General features: G+C 42.4%; 1 protein-coding gene across 1 annotated transcript in view; it reads left to right on the forward strand.

Annotated features, from left to right (window-relative positions):
- Positions 1-19,275, forward strand: part of TRPC4AP (transient receptor potential cation channel subfamily C member 4 associated protein) — a 70,395-nt gene that overhangs the window by 39,922 nt on the left and 11,198 nt on the right. The window contains exons 8-12 of the mRNA XM_073309576.2: positions 2,972-3,160; positions 6,569-6,711; positions 14,085-14,216; positions 14,676-14,734; positions 18,715-18,816. Coding sequence (XP_073165677.1) covers positions 2,972-3,160; positions 6,569-6,711; positions 14,085-14,216; positions 14,676-14,734; positions 18,715-18,816 — 625 coding nt within the window. The remainder of the gene's footprint in view (positions 1-2,971; positions 3,161-6,568; positions 6,712-14,084; positions 14,217-14,675; positions 14,735-18,714; positions 18,817-19,275) is intronic.

Raw genomic sequence — 19,275 nt, forward strand, 5'->3', positions numbered from 1 at the left:
ATGAAGACCGGATACTATGTATCTTTGTGAAAGCCTTACACTGAGGGCAAAGTGCAGCTTTTATTCAAAGTTGACATAGGAATGAACAAAAACAAATCGAACGTGTAATGTTGCAACATCAGTCCACCCTGCGTGGGAAAGGATTTAAAGTACCAATTTTAATCATGATTTAAACCAGCAAGCAGGAAAATTCAATTTAAATAATTGATTTTGATCTTCTTTTGCCTTTGTGCTTTTTAGTTACTTTCCTTTAGTTGATTCTCCATTGGTTGGTAATCATTAAAACATGTTGATTTTCAACTAAATATAGTCTCTGTGCTAAATTTGGTGGTACTTTTTGCCAACCAGAAGGATACATTATATCTCTACATTTATTTAAGCAGTTATGTAGATTCTTAATTTTTACATTTCCTTGTTACGTTAGAAAATGGTGAATAATGCATTTCTTATTAGATGGTTTTTTTACTTGTTTCAAGCTCTATTTGGATGGAAATTGGAATTCAATTAAAAATATGCAAAAGCATTATTTTATTGATTAAATAAAGCTACCTTAAATATCCTATACATATAAGAGGAAAAAAGTTTTTCAAAACCATGTGCATTTAAAACTGATTTATTAAACAAAGGAAGTATTATCTGTAGTTGTGAATTACACTGATAGTTTGAGCACCATGTCCTTTGTGATTTTTGAGCTAGTAGATACCATGCTCTCTCATTTAGTTTCTTTTAATATATTGGAGAGAAAAAACCAGCTTTCCTGCTTTTTCAACTCCTAATCAATTTCTTAACTTTTGAATGAGCTAGTCATTGAACTGAATTAGTTGAATAAAGTGAAATGGGGAAAAAAAATTCTTTTTGCATCTGCAGAAGAGGCAACTATTGTTAAAGCCAGTTTAACAATTCAACAAACGCTGGTTCCAGGGCCTTAGCCAGTTACTTCCACCAGTTCAGTGGTCTGCCTCTCGTTAAAACTTCAGTAACAAATGTATTGATTGATGTGAATGTATTTGTTTTATTTAAATTATTTTAATAGGTTATAGTAAGTTTAGGCCTGAACAGAGGTTGTCATAATTTGAGTTTAATTTTAAACTAGTAGATGAAAACCTGCACTGTTGCACAGATGTAATCTGTAAAGGAAGGTGTGGGGGTGTTTTTGCTGTTTTAAGAGAAGGCAGAGAACTTTAAAAATTGAACAGTAACAGACCGCAAATCCCAGTGATGATGGAATCTGGTGATATTTTAAACAGAGTTCTCAGCCATACAAGTATCTGTTTCCATCACTTCACACTGACTCAGCGGATGTTCAGAGTTGAGGATAGATTATTCTATGTGCTGGTGTTGGTGGTGTGTGGGTGGTTGTATTTGTGTTGTCCTGGGAGAGTTGTATAGATTTGTGCAGGTGGTGAGTGAGGACTGGGTGCTCCAGTGAGGGGAAGGGTGTTTGAGGCTATTGTATGTACTGGTGATAGACCTGTGCATGGTTTTGAAGAACTGTAGCAGTTGGTCCAGGTAATCCACCATCTATGCCAAAGGCCTCAAACTCAAATGACCATGAGGGACACATGAGGACTAGTGCATTGGCCCGAGGGCCGCATCACTGACACCCCACCCTTGCTGCCCCTGGCTCCTTCCCCACTCCACTCCTTCCATGAGGCCCCACCCCTTCCCTGCCCCCATTTCAACCCCTTCCCCGAAGTTCCTACCCCAAGCCTGCCCCCAGAGGGAGCAAGAGGGGTGCAGGCTGTGGCGGGGGCTCAGGGCAGGGGGCGCAGGCTGTGGCGGGGGCTCAGGGCAGGGGGCGTAGGGCAGGGAGTTAGGGTGCAGGATGGGTTCAGGGTGTAGGCTCCGGCCCAGCGCCACTTATCTAGAGCAGCTCTGGAGTGGCAGCGGCACGCGCTGGGGCCAGGGCAGGCTCGCTGCCTGCCCTGGCCCCTCACCGCTCTGCTCTGCTCAAGGAAACAGCTGGAACCACGTCCATGGAGGTGGAGGGGGGCACACAACTCTGTGTGCTGCTCTTGCTGCTCCTCCAGGTACCTCCCCCGAAGCTCCCATTAGCTGCGGTTCCCCGTTCCTGGCCAATGGGAGCTGCGGAGGGCAGTGCCTGGAAGCGAGAGTAATGCATGGAGTCCTCTTCTCCCTCCCCCCCCGGGGAGGGTGGGGGTGCAGGGGCATGGCTCCGGCCGCTTCAGGGAGCGGCGCAGGGCTTGCGGCGCCATGGGGTGGGAGGAGGGGCACGTGGGAGGTTGGTGGGCTGCACGAAAGAACCCCGCGAGCCACATGCGGCCCGCAGGCTGCGTGTTTGAGACTCCTGATCTATGCAGTCTTCCTCATACAACCAGTGAAATTGTTGCCTGCTAATTAGCTGTTGAGTAAGGGTGGTGTTTGGTTGAGTTACTTCAGATATCACAGTGGACTAGGACTCTTGACATGGCAGACTAAATTACTTTCCTAAATGATTTTAATAAGTAAATATAATAGTAAGTTTAGGCCTTAAACTCAAATTATAACAGCCTATGTTAATTTTGAAACTAGTTGCTGAAAGCCCTTGCTGTTGCATGGGTGTAATTCATAAGTTCTCAGCCATTTTGACTTTAAAAGTGGGACAGTAACAGACTGAATCCCAGTGATGATGCAACTTGATGATAGTCTGACCAAGAGCAGCTCTCAACCAATGCTCGTAGCTGTTTCCTTCTCTTCATGATGACTTAACAGACATTCTAGGCTTAAAAAAGATCCATTTTTTAAAAACGATTGGTTTTTACCCAACCTGTCATGTCTAACTGTCTAGGATCCCTCTTGCTGCTGTTGAGTGCTCTTCAAAAAAGCCAATATTTGGCTCTTGTCAGCTATATAGAATACAGTTGTGTACACTGTTGTATATTTCGATAAGAGCATTTTGAAAAGTGAATTTGCCATCTGGCATGAAGTCTTTTGTTGGTTGTTTACTTGTTATGGTGTTTTCCTGTTGTAGCTACACTCCTGAATATTCCAGGCTTTGTTGAGCGATTATGCAAACTGGCAACAAGGAAAGTATCAGAAACAACAGGTACTTCCAATTTTCTCCAGGAGTTAGAGGAGTGGTACACCTGGCTGGACAATGCACTTGTTCTTGATGCCCTGATGCGAGTAGCAAATGAGGAGGCAGAGCAGAGCAGCACAGGTATCTGTTTGTTATTTACTAATCTATGGCTTTGCTTTATGGCTTGTAGAATAGCTGGGTTTCGCTTCTATCTCCTCCCCATTCCCCCTTCGAAAAAACAAACAAACAAACCAACATGTTGAGCACAGTATGCTTAGATCTGTCTCCTGTTTTACTGCAAAGTGATTTGATTTTTGTATTTACCAATAGATCCTATTGCGAAGTTTACTTCTCAGCTGTCCAAAGAGCTCCTTATATAGTGTTATGCTTGCAACCCTCTGAATCCCTCTCACGAGAGGTAGGAGAGTTTTATTTCCATTTTACAGATGTGGGAAACTGAGGCACAAATTAAGCAATTTGCTCAAAATCTACAGCAAACTGGCTGTAGAATAGGGATTAGAATCTAAGCATTCTTGCATCCATCTCCATGCTCAGGCAACTCAGTGATTCGTCTTCACACAATGGCAGGTAATTCGGATAAACTGTTAATTGTTCCAGCAAATCATTTAGCTGCTATCTCCAACTGAATTAAGACAACTTAGAACCATACAAATGTAGGGCTGGAAGGGACCTGGAGAGATCATCAAGTTCAGCCCCCTATGCTGAGACAGGGCCAAGTAAACCTCAAGCATCCCTGACAAGTGTGTGTTTGTACAACCAAATCTCAAACGATGGGGATTCCATCATTCTTTCCTTGGAAACCTGTTCCAGAGCTTAACTACCCTTGTAGTTAGAAGGCTTTTCCTAATATCTCACCTCAATGACCCTTGCTGCAGATTAAGCCCATTACTTCTTGGTCTACCTTCAGTGGACACAGAGAATAATTGATCCCCATTCTCTCTGTAACAGCCCTTAACGTATTTGAAGACTGTCATCAGGTTCCCCATCAGCAGTCTTTTCTGAAGACTAAATGTTCAGCTTTTGTAACCTTTCTTCACAGGTCAGGCTTTCTAGACTTTTTATCATTTTTGTTGCTTTCTTCTGGATACTCTCTCCAATTTGTCCACATCTTTCCTAAAGTGTGGCTCCCAGAATTGGGCACAGTACTCCAGCTGATGCCTCACCAGTGCCATATAGACAGGACAGTTACCTCCCATATCTTACATACTACACTCTTGTTAATACATCCCAGTATGATATTGCCTCATTTTGCAACTGCATCACTTTGTTGACTCATATTCAGTTTGTGATCCAGCAGTACCACCACCCAGCCAAGTACTCCCTATTTTGTAGATGTGCATTTGATTTTTTTTCCCTTCCTAAATGTAGTACTTTGCATTTACTGTAGAATTTCATCTTCTTTTCAGACCAATCCTCCAATTTATCAAAGTCATGTTGAATTTTAATCCTGTGCTCCAAAGTGCTTGCAACCTCTCCCAGTTTAATGTACTCTGAAAATTTTATAAGCGTACTCTCCACTCCATTATCCAAGTCATTAGTGAACATATTGACTGTACCAGACTAAGGACTGACCCCCTATGGAACTCCACTAGATACACCATCCCAATTTCACAGCAAGCCATTTATAATTACTCTGAGTACAATCTTTCAACCATTTGTGCACCCAATTTACAATAATTTCATCTAGACCACGTTTCGCTAGTTTGCTTATGAGTGTGTCATGGGGGACTGTATCAAAGCCTTTCTAAACTCAAGATATATCATGTCTTCTGCTTCCCACCATCCATTAGGCCAGTAACTCTGTCAAAGAGGAAGTTGGAGTGGTCCGGCATGGTTTGTTTTTGACAAATCCGTGATGGCGTTTCCTTATAACTATATTATTCTGTGCTTACAAGTTGATTGTTTAATAAGGTGTTCCATTGTTTTTCCAGGTATTGAATTTAGGCTGACTGGTCTGTGGTTCCCTAGGCCCTCTATTTTCCCCTTTTTAAAGATAGGTACTATGTTTGTCCTTCCCCAGCGCTCTGAGACCTCACCCGTCCTCCATGTGTTCTCTCAAAGATAATGGCTAATGGTTCCACGATTGCTTCAGCCAGTTCCTTAAGTACCCTAGGATGAGTTTCATCAGGCCCTGCTGGCTTGAATGCATCTAATTTATTGAAATATTCTTTAACCCATTCTTTCTCTATTTTTGCTTGCATTCCTTCCCCATTTTTTATGTTTGTTTTAAAGATGTGTTATGTAAGCTCTGAAGTATTGTGATGAAAATGCATATACGCTCTCTTCACTATGTGAATACATAGATTATAAGGTCAGAAGAAACCATTCTGATCTTCTTAGTTTGACCACTTGTGTAACACAGGAGGTGAACTACTCTCCCAAAAATGTAGTCTCCTTTGTGGAGTAGACCTTATAAGGTTGTTTTCTTTATCTCCAAATTTTACATAGCTTCTGAAGATACATAGGAGCAACTATCCTCTTGATCCTACTTGATCAGGATTGTGGCAAAAACTCTTATTAAAAATCCTGCAAATATACTAAAACAAAATTAAGTGTAGGTCTTGCACACAGAACTCTCTCTGTTCAGTGTGCTATCTCGGTATGTGTGCACAATTTTGGTTTGGTGTAAAGTGGAAAAAGCTTGCTACTATAAAAGAGAACTCTCTCAGAAATGGAGTGCACATTTCACAGAACTCTTGATCTTGGATAATCTCTGTGATCATCACAATAAGGGCTGCAACTTCCTCTGCTGGGCAATGTGAGCGTCTCTCTGACTCTGGCTGCATGCCTCCCAGCACTCATGCATGTTTAACCGGTTCACAAAAATGTAGTATGGGGACAGCATGACTTGCACCTCCTTAAGTCAAGCCACCATGATGGGTCTAACTTTAAATCCTAGCCTGTTTTTATTTAAAGTGTCAATTTTGTGATCTAAATAATTCCATATTGTGGCTTCCATTGCATCCCAAACATGTTACATTTTTATCTCTGTCCTTCAACATTATACTTACAGAATGGATTTTCAGACGCATTTAGCACTGGCCTACCTGTGACCCCCCACTGGAGATAGTTAGAGGAGAGTTAGGCCAAAACTGAGCATTTTTGAAAATCACATCCCCGAATTCATGATTTCCTGTGTACAAAGAAGAGAGCAAGGGTAGAAGTGATATAGTGTCATTAGGAATTTCACATTTGTAATCCATTAGTTTTGTGTATGAAATGCTGTTTGGCTTGTTATCAGAAGGTGAGCTATTTTAAAAAAAAATATTTGAGGTAAGGATCCTAACACCGTCCTAATCTAAACCTCAGTGGTGCATTTTTCCCAGAGTGAGGAAACACGTCTTGCAGATAACTTGGAATTGCTTATTTCAGTCCCATGACCCATCTTCATTTTTGCTAGGAAGATCTTCAAGCAAATGTGCTGGTCATACGTTTGCAGTACTGCAGTATTGGTATTTACATAAAGCAGTAACCAATCCTTTTCCTATGGGGACTACCTCAGGCTCATGTCTCTGATCTCTCATTTAGAGTCTTCAGATGAAAGTGGATTAGCCAACACCTCAACAAGAACTCAGCTTCCGCAGTCCATGAAGATCATGCATGAGATCATGTACAAGCTGGAGGTGTTGTATGTTCTCTGTGTATTGCTGATGGGGAGACAGAGGAATCAGGTGAGTGTCTACCTAAATGTTCATGTGTGCATAGAATAGTCATTGTCTTTTTAAATCCAATCATTCAGTTTAGCCTACCTGAACCCACCATCATGCGCTCCAAGTTTTTGTTTAGTGAAGCTGTATTGGAGTCACTGGTTAGAAACCACTCAGTACTTTCCCGCTTAGAGTTCCTTTACTTCTGGGCCTCATGGTGAGGTTTGTAAACACTTTTTTTTATTTAGAGAGAGTTCTACAAACAAATATACATTTTAAGTACAATCCTATAAGCACAAATAACTGGTACTTTATAAACCTACGTACGGATACAAAAGAACATGAAAATGAACAGAAGAATTGTTCATGGTAGCACACAGTGTGCACTTTGCTGCTTTCTGGGCAAAGCACAGTCTCTATTACATGGAGTTCATAGTTCAAGGACGTACAGAGAAAGTGAAACTAATACATATGGATAGGCTGGGGCTATGGGATCAAGAAAATCATGGACTCTGTGAAAGGCTTTTTGATTTTGGGGGGGGGGGGGGCGTATTGTGTAAATGCAAAGACTTCATTTCTGCCTTTTTCCATTGCAAGAATGCAGCTTTCATAGTATACATGAATGTGCGGCAAAAAGCTGCCTCCGGTTTCTATCCCACTCCAACCCCTTTCACTGTCATAAGGCACAAACTTTGCTGCATACAGGTGTCCATTTGAATACTATTTTTGTTAAGCATGGCTGTTTGAGAAGTAAGCGTTCCACTGGAAATCGAGGCACATAAATATTCCAAAACTTCACTCCTCTGATGGTTAGAAACCTTTGTCTAATTTAAGTCTAAACTTCCCGATGACCAGTTTATATCCATTTGTTCTTATGTCCACATTGTACTGAGCTTAAATAATTCCTCTCCCTCTCCGGTATTTATCCCTCTGGTATATTTATAGAGAGCAATCATATCTCCCCTCAGCCTTCTTTTGGTTAAGCTAAGCAAGCCAAGCTCCTTGAATCTCCTTTCATAAGACAGGTTTTCCATTCCTCGGATCATCCTAGTAGCCCTTCTCTGTACCTGTTCCAGTTTGAATTCATCCTTCTTAAACATGGGAGACCAGAACTGCACACAGTATTCCAGGTGAGGTCTCACCCAGTGCCTTGTATAACGGTACTAAAACCTCCTTATCTCTACTGGAAATACCTCGCCTGATGCATACCAAGACCGCATTAGCTTTTTTCACGGCCATATCACATTGGCGGCTCATAGTCATCCTATGATCAACCAGTATTCCAAGGTCCTTCTCCTCCTCCATTACTTCTAATTGATGCGTCCCCCGCTTATAACTAAAATTCTTGTTGTTAATCCCTAATGCATGATCACCATTAAATTTCATCCTATTACTCCAGTTTACAAGGTCATCCGGATCTTCCTGTATGATATCCTAGTCTCTCTCTAAATTGGCAATACCTCCCAGCTTTGTATCATCTGCAGACTTTATTAGCACACTCCCACTTTTTGTGCTGAGGTCAGTAATAAAAAGATTGGTCCCAAAACTGATCCCTGAGGAACTCCACTGGTGACCTCCCTCCAGCCTGACAGTTCACCTTTCAGTATGACCCGCTGTAGTCTCCCTGTTAACCATTTCCTTATCCACCTTTCAGTTTTCATATTGATCCCCTTCTTTTCCAATTTAACTAATAATTCCCCATGTGGCACGGTATCAAACGCCTTACTGAAATCTAGCTAAATTAGATCCACTGCGTTTCCTTTGTCTAAAAAATCTGTTACTTTCTCAAAGGAGATCAGGTTGGTTTGGCACGATCTACCTTTTATAAAACCATGTTGTATTTTGTCCCATTTACCATTGACCTCAATGTCCTTAACTACTTTCTCCTTCAGAATATTTTCCAAGACCTTGCATACTACAGATGTCAAACTAAGAGGCCTATAATTACCCGGATCACTTCTTTTCCCTTTCTTAAAAATAGGAACTATGTTAGCAATTCTCCAATCGTACGGTACAACCCCTGAGTTTACAGATTCATTAAAAATTCTTGCTAACGGGCTTGCAATTTCATTTGCCAATTCTTTTAATATTCTTGGATGAAGATTATATGGGCCCCCCGATTTAGTCCCATTAAGCTGTTTGAGTTTCGCTTCTACCTCAGATATGGTAATATCTACCTCCATATCCTCATTCCCATTTGTCATGCCCTAAGATCCTCATTAGCCTTATTAAAGACTGAGGCAAAGTATTTGTTTAGATATTGGGCCATGCCTAGATTATCCTTAACCTCCACTCCATCCTCAGTGTTTAGCAGTCCCACTTCTTCTTTCTTTGTTTTCTTCTTATTTATATGGCTATAGAACCTTTTACTTTTGGTTTTAATTCCCTTTGCAAGGTCCAACTCTACTTGACTTTTAGCCTGTCTCACTTTATCCCTACGTGTTCTGACCTCAATAAGGTAGCTTTCCTTGCTGATCCCTCCCATCTTCCACTCCCTGTATGCTTTCTTTTAATCACCTCTCGTAGACCAAGCTGGATGAGCAAGCATCTCAAACTCCTGCCTATGAATTTTTTCCCCTTTCTTGGGTTGCAGGCTTCCGATAGCTTCTGCAGCTTTGACTTAAAGTAATCCCAGGCCTCCTCTGCCTTTTAGATCCATAAGTTCTTCAGTCCAATCCACTTCCCTAACTAATTTCCTTAATTTTTGAAAGTCAGCCCTTTTGAAATCAAAAACCCTAGTTGCAGATTTATTTTTGTTTATCCTTCCGTTCAGTTTGAACTGAATTGGCTCATGATCACTTGAACCAAGATTGTCCCCTACAACCATTTCTTCTGAGGTCCTCACTACTCACCAAAACCAAATCTAAAATCCCCTCTAGTTGGTTCAACAACTACTTGATGAAGCAATCCCTCAGCTATCGCATCTAGGAAAATCTGAGCCCTATTATTACTAGCACTCGTCCTCCAGTCTATATCTGGGAAGTTAATCTCCCATGATCATGCAGTTTCCATTAGTATTTACTTCATTAAAAACATTAAAGAGGGCTCTATCCATATCCAGATCGGACCCCGGCGGTCTATAGCTCACCCCAAGCACTATCCCAGGGGAGGCTCTAGTAGTTTTCTTCCCCAATGTGATTTTTGCTCAGACGGACTCTGTCTTATCCATTCCATCGCTTCTTATTTGTTTATGTTCTGCTTCATCATTGATACACAGTGCTACTCCACCACCTTTGCCTTTATTTCTGTCTTTCCTAAACCGCACAGACCCTTCAACACCCACAGTCCAGCCGTGACGACTGTTCCACCCGGTCTCTGTTCTCCCTAGAATAGCTGGTTTCACCTTCTGCCCCAGTAGCTCTAGTTCCTCCATTTTGTTGCCGAGGCTCCTCGCACTGGTGAACAAACATCTTCATTTTTGCTCTTTGGCCTCGCTCACATTCTGTACCCGATTAGGCCTCGAAATCTGAGCCTCGATTTCCTTAAGCGTCTTCCCCAGCCTAGCATAGTCTCCCTTAATACTTTCCAGCAAGAATCTATCCGTATCATTTGTTCCCACATGAAGGATAATTAGGGGATTCTTTCCTGCTCCCTTTAGGATCCTTTTCAACTTCAGGTCTACATCCCATATCTTAGCACCTGGAAGACAGCACACCCTTCTAGTCTCTGGATCAGCTCCGGTTACAGGCCTGTCTATTCTTCTCAGTAAAGAGTCCCCGATCACATAGACCTGCCTTTTCCTGGTGACGGTGCTATTCTCCAGTCTGTCCCCTGTTCCCTCTGGCTGCAAGTTCTTTCCATTCCTCTTCAACCCATCTTGTATCCTCCTGGGGCTCATATTTGGTGTGGTCTCCATTGACTCTTCCCCTTTTCCTATAGGACTAGCCGCTCTTCTCTTCTTCCTTGCCCTTCCATCTTCAGTGACCACCTGCTGAGCCCCTTCTTCATTTTCCAACTCTACAGACCTGTTCTTGAGCTCTGTTTCTCCTTTACTAGCCCATCTTTTCCTCTGCCTGGTTCTTTTAGTCACATGCTTCCATTGACCACTTTCCTCACCCAGCAGTCTCCCCTCAGAATTCCTCAGTCCTGCTTCCATCTGCAAGTCTGAGCTTTTCCCTTCAGATACCTCGTGTCTTTGCTCCATAATCTACTCAAACCGCCTTCTAAACTCAACCAGACTTTCCACCTCCATCTCCAAACCTCGGATCTTTTTCCTCCATCAGCTCTATCAGACGGCATTTCATGCCGACAAAACTCTTACCAGGTACCCCCTCCAGGATCATTTACATACCACAGCTTCCACATCCAGTCATCCTCATTGTGTCTTCCACGACATGGGTCACTCCCACTGCTGCCTCTGTATCTGCCACCGCCTTCCCACCTAAACCCTGTTAATCTTCTCCTCCAACAGAACTGCCATTGAAACTCCCCTGTTTACAGCTCTCTTTGCTGGCTCCTGGGCCGCTGCAGCTGTCTGTGTTCTCCCTCTGCTGCTTCTGCCATGGTAACCACCATATAGATCAGCAGTTGCCAGGCGGAGGGGATTAAAGGTCATAGGTTTGTGACATCAGTCTTCCAATTCGGGCAACCAAAGATCTTGCGTCTGCAATTCCATGCAGAATTATGCTGTTGTCTCAGGAGGTTACAAAACTCTTTTTGGATCGCTGATTTATGAAAAGAAATGTAAATAGGCATTTAATTTTTCAGCAAGGGAACATTCTGAAAAAACTAAATTCTCCAATACTGAAGCATCTCTCTAGATTCTCTTCTTGGTGACATTGTACACTGTTCAATTCTTCTCTGCAGTGCTAGCAGAGGCTCCGTGACCACACTTCACTGCCCCCTTGGGATGATCACACTCGGATAGAGAAGTGGCTCTTTACTGCATTGGTTGGCTTTTCATGCCCTGTAATTATAACCGCACCCTCAAGTAGTCACTTCACATATTTCTTTAGGTTGTCTTACATGGTTCTACTTAAGTGGTGAAAGATACTCTGCTGCTCTACCTGCCGTTTCTTGGGGAGCCAAGCGGCACACGTTAAGAGGAAGTGTGATGGGGTTTAGCGTAATGAGGAACTGGAAATGGGCATTAAACCATCTGCACAATCTTGAGCAGCAGTGGGAAGATGCCAAAGAGGATTTGTTCTGGCATTCAACTGAACTATATAGCAATAGTTCAAATGGGGTCTCTAGGAGGGACAGTGAAATTAGAAAGCAACCCTTATGGTTTATGGGTGTCATAAGATATAAAGGTTAGCCCCGCTTGGTCTTACAGTTCAGTAGGCTAATATTAAGAAGGCAGGAAAGCATCTAGGGGTGTGTTGGTTGGCACAGGACACAAAGGCACTGAGTATGACAATCTGATTCTTGTTGTTAAAACGGTGAACACTGGTGGAGACAACAGGGAAGCTGCAAGTTCTGCATTTTCACATATAGTTTTTATACATTTTATAGTTCGCCCTGCTGCAGTTATGCCATACTGGCCACTGTGAGGGGCTAGTGCATCCAAAGTAGTTTCTGCAGACAGCTATTGGCAACTGTCTCTGGAAATGATTGGGAGAGTCCCTTGCTCTGTGCAGGAGTCTCTTGGCGTGTGGGAGAATGTGAAGGCGGAGGTGGGGGTAGGTAAAAGGCTGACTGAAATGTTGGACAGAGTGCAAATATAATGTTGGGAGGATTCCACTTTCTGGGACTGCTGAGTTAGACTTCATGTGTGGTTCCAGAAAACTGATGCAGAAACAGGATCCCGCATTCCCTGTTAGGGAAATGTCCTGATTTACTGAGAGATCATGTTAAAATGTGACTGCAGGCCGTCCGTGGATTTCAGTACTATGACTGCTAAACAAAATGCCAGCTATGGAAATGATTGATCCAATTAAAATTAAGAAACCTGCTGCCTGGGTTCATCTAAATGGCTGAACTATTTGAGGAAAGATGGGCTAACACCAACTAAATCATCCCAGCCAGGGCTTTGGCAAGCCAGGCCTTAAAAACCTCTAAGGATGGAGATTCCACCACCTCCCTAGGTAACCCATTCCAGTGCTTCACCCCCCTCCTAGTGAAATAGTGTTTCCTAATATCCAACCTAGACCTCCCCCACTGTAACTTGAGACCATTGCTCCTTGTTCTGTCATCTGCCGTAACTGAGAACAGCCTAGCTCCATCCTCTTTGGAACCCCCCTTCAGGTAGTTGAAGGCTGCTATCAAATCCCCCCTCACTCTTCTCTTCTGCAGACTAAATAAGCTTAGTTCCCTCAGCCTCTCCTCGTAAGCCATGTGCCCCAGCCCCCTAATCATTTTTGTTGCCCTCTGCTGGACTCTCTCCAGTTTGTCCACATCCCTTCTGTAGTGAGGGGACCAAAACTGGATGCAATACTCCAGATGTGGCCTCACCAGAGCCAAATACTCATAAGACTGTCCTAGTCAAGCTTGTGAGTAGAACTCTGACTTGCACCTCATCTGCAGGGGCATTGCTCATTTTAGTCCCAAAGCTCCCTACATTTCACACACACTTGGCCTTCTCTCTCCCCCTCCAAATCACTTACATCAGAAATGGAGAATTCTGAATCTGAGGTATTAATTGAAGTCCTTTCCACAGAAGGAAAAAATCCCACAGCATAAGTTTCCTGCATGACTGACTGACTCCCTCATTCTGGTTTTGTCCCACATCTGGGACTTTTCAGGCAGAGGCATGTTTAAGAGATGATCTGCATTTTCTTTCTTTTTAAAAAAACAAAAACAAAAAAGAACAGGGGGTGGAGTAGGGGAAGCATCAGGAAAAACATGCTGGTTTGGTGACTAACGTTTGTGCTGCTTGTGCATTGCAGGTCAGTTCCCTGCTAGTGCTGCAGGACAACATTCTCCACAGCACCTAGTATCCCATGCTAGGACCCTGGGAAAATGCCACAGGCATTATTTTCATTCCTGCCTGCAAGGAGCCACCCTAGAATCAGTGGCCTGACCTAGGATCAGCAGAAAAGAGACCAGGGAACTGCACTAAAATGTTATAGGAAGAATTTCAGCATACATAAATAGTTGGGTGTCCCTTTACCTTCAGTGTGCTAACTTTCCTCTTCCAGAGTATGCTGTTGCCCCTAGCTCATTCTTCAGAGGAACCTCTATAAATTCAAGCATCAGTTTAGGCTGTCTCTAAAGAAACTGGATCAAATGTTTCTGTTCAGTGGACGTGGACAGAATTAATTCTTGAAGGAGACTGAAGTCTTTCCCTTGGGATTCACCACTTCTTGTATGTGGAGTAAAACCCACATTGTTCAGTAACGCATTTCAGTGTCTCTGCTAACAAGAGATGATGTAGTCATGCCCATCTGTGTTCTAAACTGCCTTTTCCCCTTTGTGAAGGTACCAGACACATTTAACACTTTTCTTTTCTTGTCCAGGTTCACAAAATGATAGCAGAATTCAAATTGATTCCTGGCCTTAATAACCTGTTTGACAAACTGATCTGGAGGAAGCATTCGGCATCAGCCCTTGTTCTGCGTGGGCATAATCAAAATTGTGACTGTAGTCCAGTGAGTACCCTAGTTTCACATTTGGCATGGTAATTTAAATGCTACAGTTATAGAACATTTCCCCCGCCCTTGGAATTGCTGTAGTCCATTGATTTGAGAGCCTTGATACCAGATACGAGGCATTGCTTTATACCTGGAAATCTGGAGGTAAACTTAGCTTTTATTTATTTTATTTTAAATAAACTTAGCTTTATGTTACACTGCACACATCCCGTCACCCTTTTCATTCTCTTCTGTTTTGGGGAACTCATGATGAAGTTCCTTCCTTCCTTCCTTCCCTCCCTCCAATTGCTTGTCACATTCAGGATGTTGTGAATACCTTTTCAGTCTTGAAAGATGTCCAACTCCAGCCTAGTCTGAGATACCTATTTCTTCTCTGCTTATCATTAGTGATGATACTGTAATATGTATAATACATATTTAAAGGGTTTTTTCACTTTTTTTTTTTTTTTTTGGTAGGACATTACTTTAAAGATACAGTTTTTGAGGCTTCTTCAAAGTTTTAGTGATCATCATGAGTAAGTATGGAAAAAACAAGCTTACGGTAAATTGTATTTAATAGTGTCTCTTGTTCCCTTTTAACTAAATTATTGAGCACCCCAAATGTGTTTAAATGCTTTGCCCCGAGCTATTGTATTTAAGTGTTCCACTGCTGATATAAAAAGGCTTTTTGGTAAATGAGAAATAGTGTGAAAGTAGGTTTCATGAGTAGTAGGTGGCTCTCCTCCCTCAGAGTGAGTAGTAAGCCAGTGCAGTAGTGTGGCACAAGGGTTTTGCTGCAGGTCTTTTTAGATAGACCTTGATTTTGCTAGGCAACTTGTGATCATTAAGGATCCCATGGAACTCTTCACAAGTGAGGATTTAGTCCTGATAAAACTCAGGCTTGGGGAATTGTATTTAATCTTCCTGTAGCTTAAATTGATAGTGTTTTCAGGAGGGTACATAATGAACAGTTCTATCTCAGGTGCTGTGTATGCAGTTTTTCCTTTCAAAAGGTAGATGAAGGTGTTCTCAATATACTAGTACTTGCTTATTGAATGTCAAAAGTTGAGTGTCTTTCTAAGAGTATGTCTACACTGCAATTAGACAACGTGATTGGCCCGTGCCAGCTGACTCAGGCTTGCGGGCCTTGGGCTAAGGGGCTATTTAATTGCTGTGTGGACATTCAGGCTCGGGTTGGAGCGTGAGCTCTGGGACCCTCCCCCTCAAAGGGTACTAGAGCCCGGGCTGCAGCCAGAACCTGAATATCAACACTGCGATTACACCAGCCCGTGAACCCAAATCAGCTGGCATGGACAGCCGCGGGTTTTTAATTGCAGTGTAGATGTATGGGGGAGCACCCCCATGACCCCAGCCCACACACCCCCAGACCCCTATACGCCATGCCCTGACTCTTGCACCCGCCACATCCCCACTCCCACCCTGATCACCAAACGGAAGTTCCTGAACACGCGCGCACATAACACACGCGCGCCCCTCGCACCAAATGGGAGCTGCCCAGGTAAGCGCTCCACACCCAAACCTCCTGCCCCAACCCTGAGCCCCCTCCCTCATTCTAGCTCCTGGCCAGACCCTGCACTCCAACCCCCAGCCCTGTGCTCAGTGCACTCCCACCCTCATCGCAGTGCAGAGAGAGGAAGAGAGTGGCTAGAACCAGGGAGAAGGTAGGTACCTACTGTATGTGGACAGGGCCAGGACTCGGGGCCGAGCGGCAGCGGGCTGAGCCACTTAGCCCACTGCCAGTCTGGGGTTCTGGCTGCCAGTCCCTTGCCAACTGGGGTCCTGGCCTCAGGCCCCGCTCAGCCCACTGCCAGCCTCGGTGAACGGAACCCCAGGCCAGCAATGGGCTAAGCGGGCCGGCAGCATAAGATCAGCATTTTAATTTAATTTTAAATGAAGCTTCTTAAACATTTTGAAAACCTTGTTTACATACGACAATAGTTCAGTTCTATAATCTATAGATTTATAGACAGAGACCTTCTAAAAAACGTTAAAATGTATGACTGGCACGCGAAACCTTAAAGTGAATAAATGAAGACTTGGCACACCACTTCTGACAGGTTGCCGACCCCTGTTATAGACTAACAGATTATTGGAGCATAAGCTTTTGTGGGTGAATACCCACTTTGTCGGATGCATGGAGTGGAGCAAATTAAGAAGTGTTCTGTTACGCTTGCCTTTATCTGATGATTTGTTAATTACATTCTTACACCTTTTCAGCAAACATCCCACTGCATGAAAAATGTCAATCTGTAATTTGTAATTTCCTGAAAATAGGGACTGGGAAAGGAAGTGCTGCCTGGTGTAGAGCTCTAATAAGAACTAATGCGGAAGTGCTTTCTGACAAGGATAAATAAAATGTTCACTTCTAGACACAGACAGTGCAGGTAATTCCCATTTCAAGGAGAAATCTAAATTACACCTATAGCACTGGATTCTGACTGGTTTGTAATGTTTCAGGGGAAAAATTGCAAGGATAGAAAATACCAAAACTATCCTAAGAGCATGCACACGTTGCTCAGAATGAGAAAACATGCATCTCATCTCGAAAGGTCAAAATGGGGTAGATGGAGGGAACCCAGATGCTGTTCTCTTGCACTCTCAGAAGTTTCTCGACTAGACAGTAAATAATGCTCTTACACCAATTCTTATGCTGTAAAAGTGTCACATTTACCTTGAGAGATCTCACACCATGAAAGCTGGGATCTAGATCTGTATCTCAGCCCATCAAAAACTTTCCCTCTGCAGCCACTATTAGCCCAGCAACAACTCCCAGATGGTACAGTAAGTCTCCTCAGATGCTGTCTGTATTAAAGCGATCACTATAAAAACCTCAAGCATGGTTGAAACAAAAATTATAAAGTTAAACATCTAAAAGTTGAACATCTTTAGATCATGAACATTGGAATCCACTGAAACTGAATGGAAAGTGTGGAATCTAAAACAGACATGCTTAAGAAAGTGGATTATTAAAATTAATAGTAAAGTAAAATCTCTGTTAAGGCATGTAAAATGACTGATAAACTTGAGTTACCTGAAAACCTGATGAAAGCAAGAGACTGAAGAGTGCTTGAACTCAGCTGGTACAGGGAGAGAAGACTCAGCTAAATCCCTGAGTTACTGGCTAAGGATTCAGAGAATTCCTTTTTTTAATAGTGAGAGATGTTAGAATTCCGTTGCAGAAACCTGTTGACCTGGAAGGAAACAGAGATACCATGTGGCAACTCCAGCTGATGCTAATCAGCAGGGTTAGGTGTTAAAAGTAATAAGGCATCTGAGGAACAATTTATATTTTGTCTTGGTCCAGCATCTTAAAGTAGGGGAGAATTGCTGGCAGATGCTAAACAATACTTGGAGAGAGATCTCAATCATTACTATAGCCAGTGAAAGGAAGCCTTTTGTAGTCTTGGAAGTCACCTTGACTAACTGGTGGCTGGAATTGGTGTGACCTAGAAAATAGCTAGATAGCCTCCTGGCCTTCATTATCAGGATTATGTTTATAGTTAAAAAATCATTGTTGGCCACTTGCAACTAAAACAGACTAAAATTATGATTTACAGCAAAAGTGAGTGTGTTGCATTTGAAAGAATAGTTCTTGTAATGCATTTCTTTAAAAAAAAAAATTCTTTCACAGTGAATATTGTAGAATAGAGTATATAAATGATTTTTGCGTTCTCGAAAATGGGGAATGGGCAATTCAGGTTTATTTGAATGACATTGGAAAAACACTTTCTCTTTTACGTAGTTACTTGGCTAAATATTTTATTGTGTGAGTTCTTTACATTTTTATACCCGTCCCTGTTTTTCTAGTTTGTTTCCTGATGTGTTTTGGTGCTTTCCAGGAGTAGGGTGGGAGCATAGTCAAGTAGATTGTAATCAAGTACTGGAAAAGTTGAGTGCTTTATACAAATTAATGTTACTAGTTAATCTTCATATTATTGGGCAGGTAGTGATAGGCAGCATAGAGACTTTTTGAGGGATTCTTGGAAGGCTGTGCTGTCTGAATTTTCTGAAATCTGTTAAGCTACCATTTATATTTTTGAAAGTTAATATCCTTGCTATTTAATCTGTTGGAAGCTATTATAGGAGATGAAATACCTCTTTTGTAAGAGCTGAAAGGCTATCCTTGTATTGTATCTTTTTTTCTCTAATTTGCTTTTGGATGGTTATGGTATAATAAAAAAGATAAGTGTAAGAAGCCTGGCACTGCTTTTTTAACTATTAGCGACAGGGACTGAATTTCAGGAGGACTGGCAATGTGATAGCATGCACTCTTAGGCAGGGCGACAGCCCAGTAGTGGGCTGCACAAATAAAGGTCTGTTCCCGTCTTTCCAGTTTCACAAATAACTTAGCCACACTGTCTTGTTCAGCTTGGAGTTGCTGGTTGCAGCTGCAGTGTCTATAACTAGCAACATTTTACCTACGTCATGAATTAAGGAGACAAATGGATGTGCCCGGCCTCATTTTCCCTTTTCTCTCTCAATGATTTTTGTTCAGGAACAAGTATCTTCTGCTAAACAGCCAAGAACTTAATGAACTGAGTGCAATCTCCCTCAAAGCCAACATCCCTGAAGTAGATGCAGTCGTCAACACAGACAGGTAGGGAGGAAGCTATAGGTTTTGTAGCCTGCTATTTCAAGCTTTCTTAAACTCTGAAAGTTTGGTAAGTGCTTACACTAGATTTTTTTATTATTTGCTCTGTTTTAAATCCTTCATGAAGCCTCGTTCCTTTAACTTCAACAATAAGTTACATTAGCAAAACCACTAGGAAATTGTGGACATGCAAAGAGATGCATTTTCCATATATCACATGTGAAAGAAGCTAGGTGAAATTGCCACATCAGTATCAAATAGTGTTGCTCTATAAGGCCATTGCACTGCCAGGTGGAGAGCCAGATCTTTCAAAGGAAGAAATAGCTACCCCTATTTTCATGGTAAGGACTAGCTGACTTCTTAAAATGCACTTTATACTCTAAAAAGAGGCTGTGACAATGGCATTATGGAGTTTGACGTTTTGTGTCCATGATCTCTGTTATATGCTTTTCTAACTGCCAGCCT

Source organism: Lepidochelys kempii, chromosome 13 (assembly GCF_965140285.1).
Source record: "Lepidochelys kempii isolate rLepKem1 chromosome 13, rLepKem1.hap1, whole genome shotgun sequence".
NCBI classification, from domain to species: Eukaryota; Metazoa; Chordata; order Testudines; family Cheloniidae; genus Lepidochelys; species Lepidochelys kempii.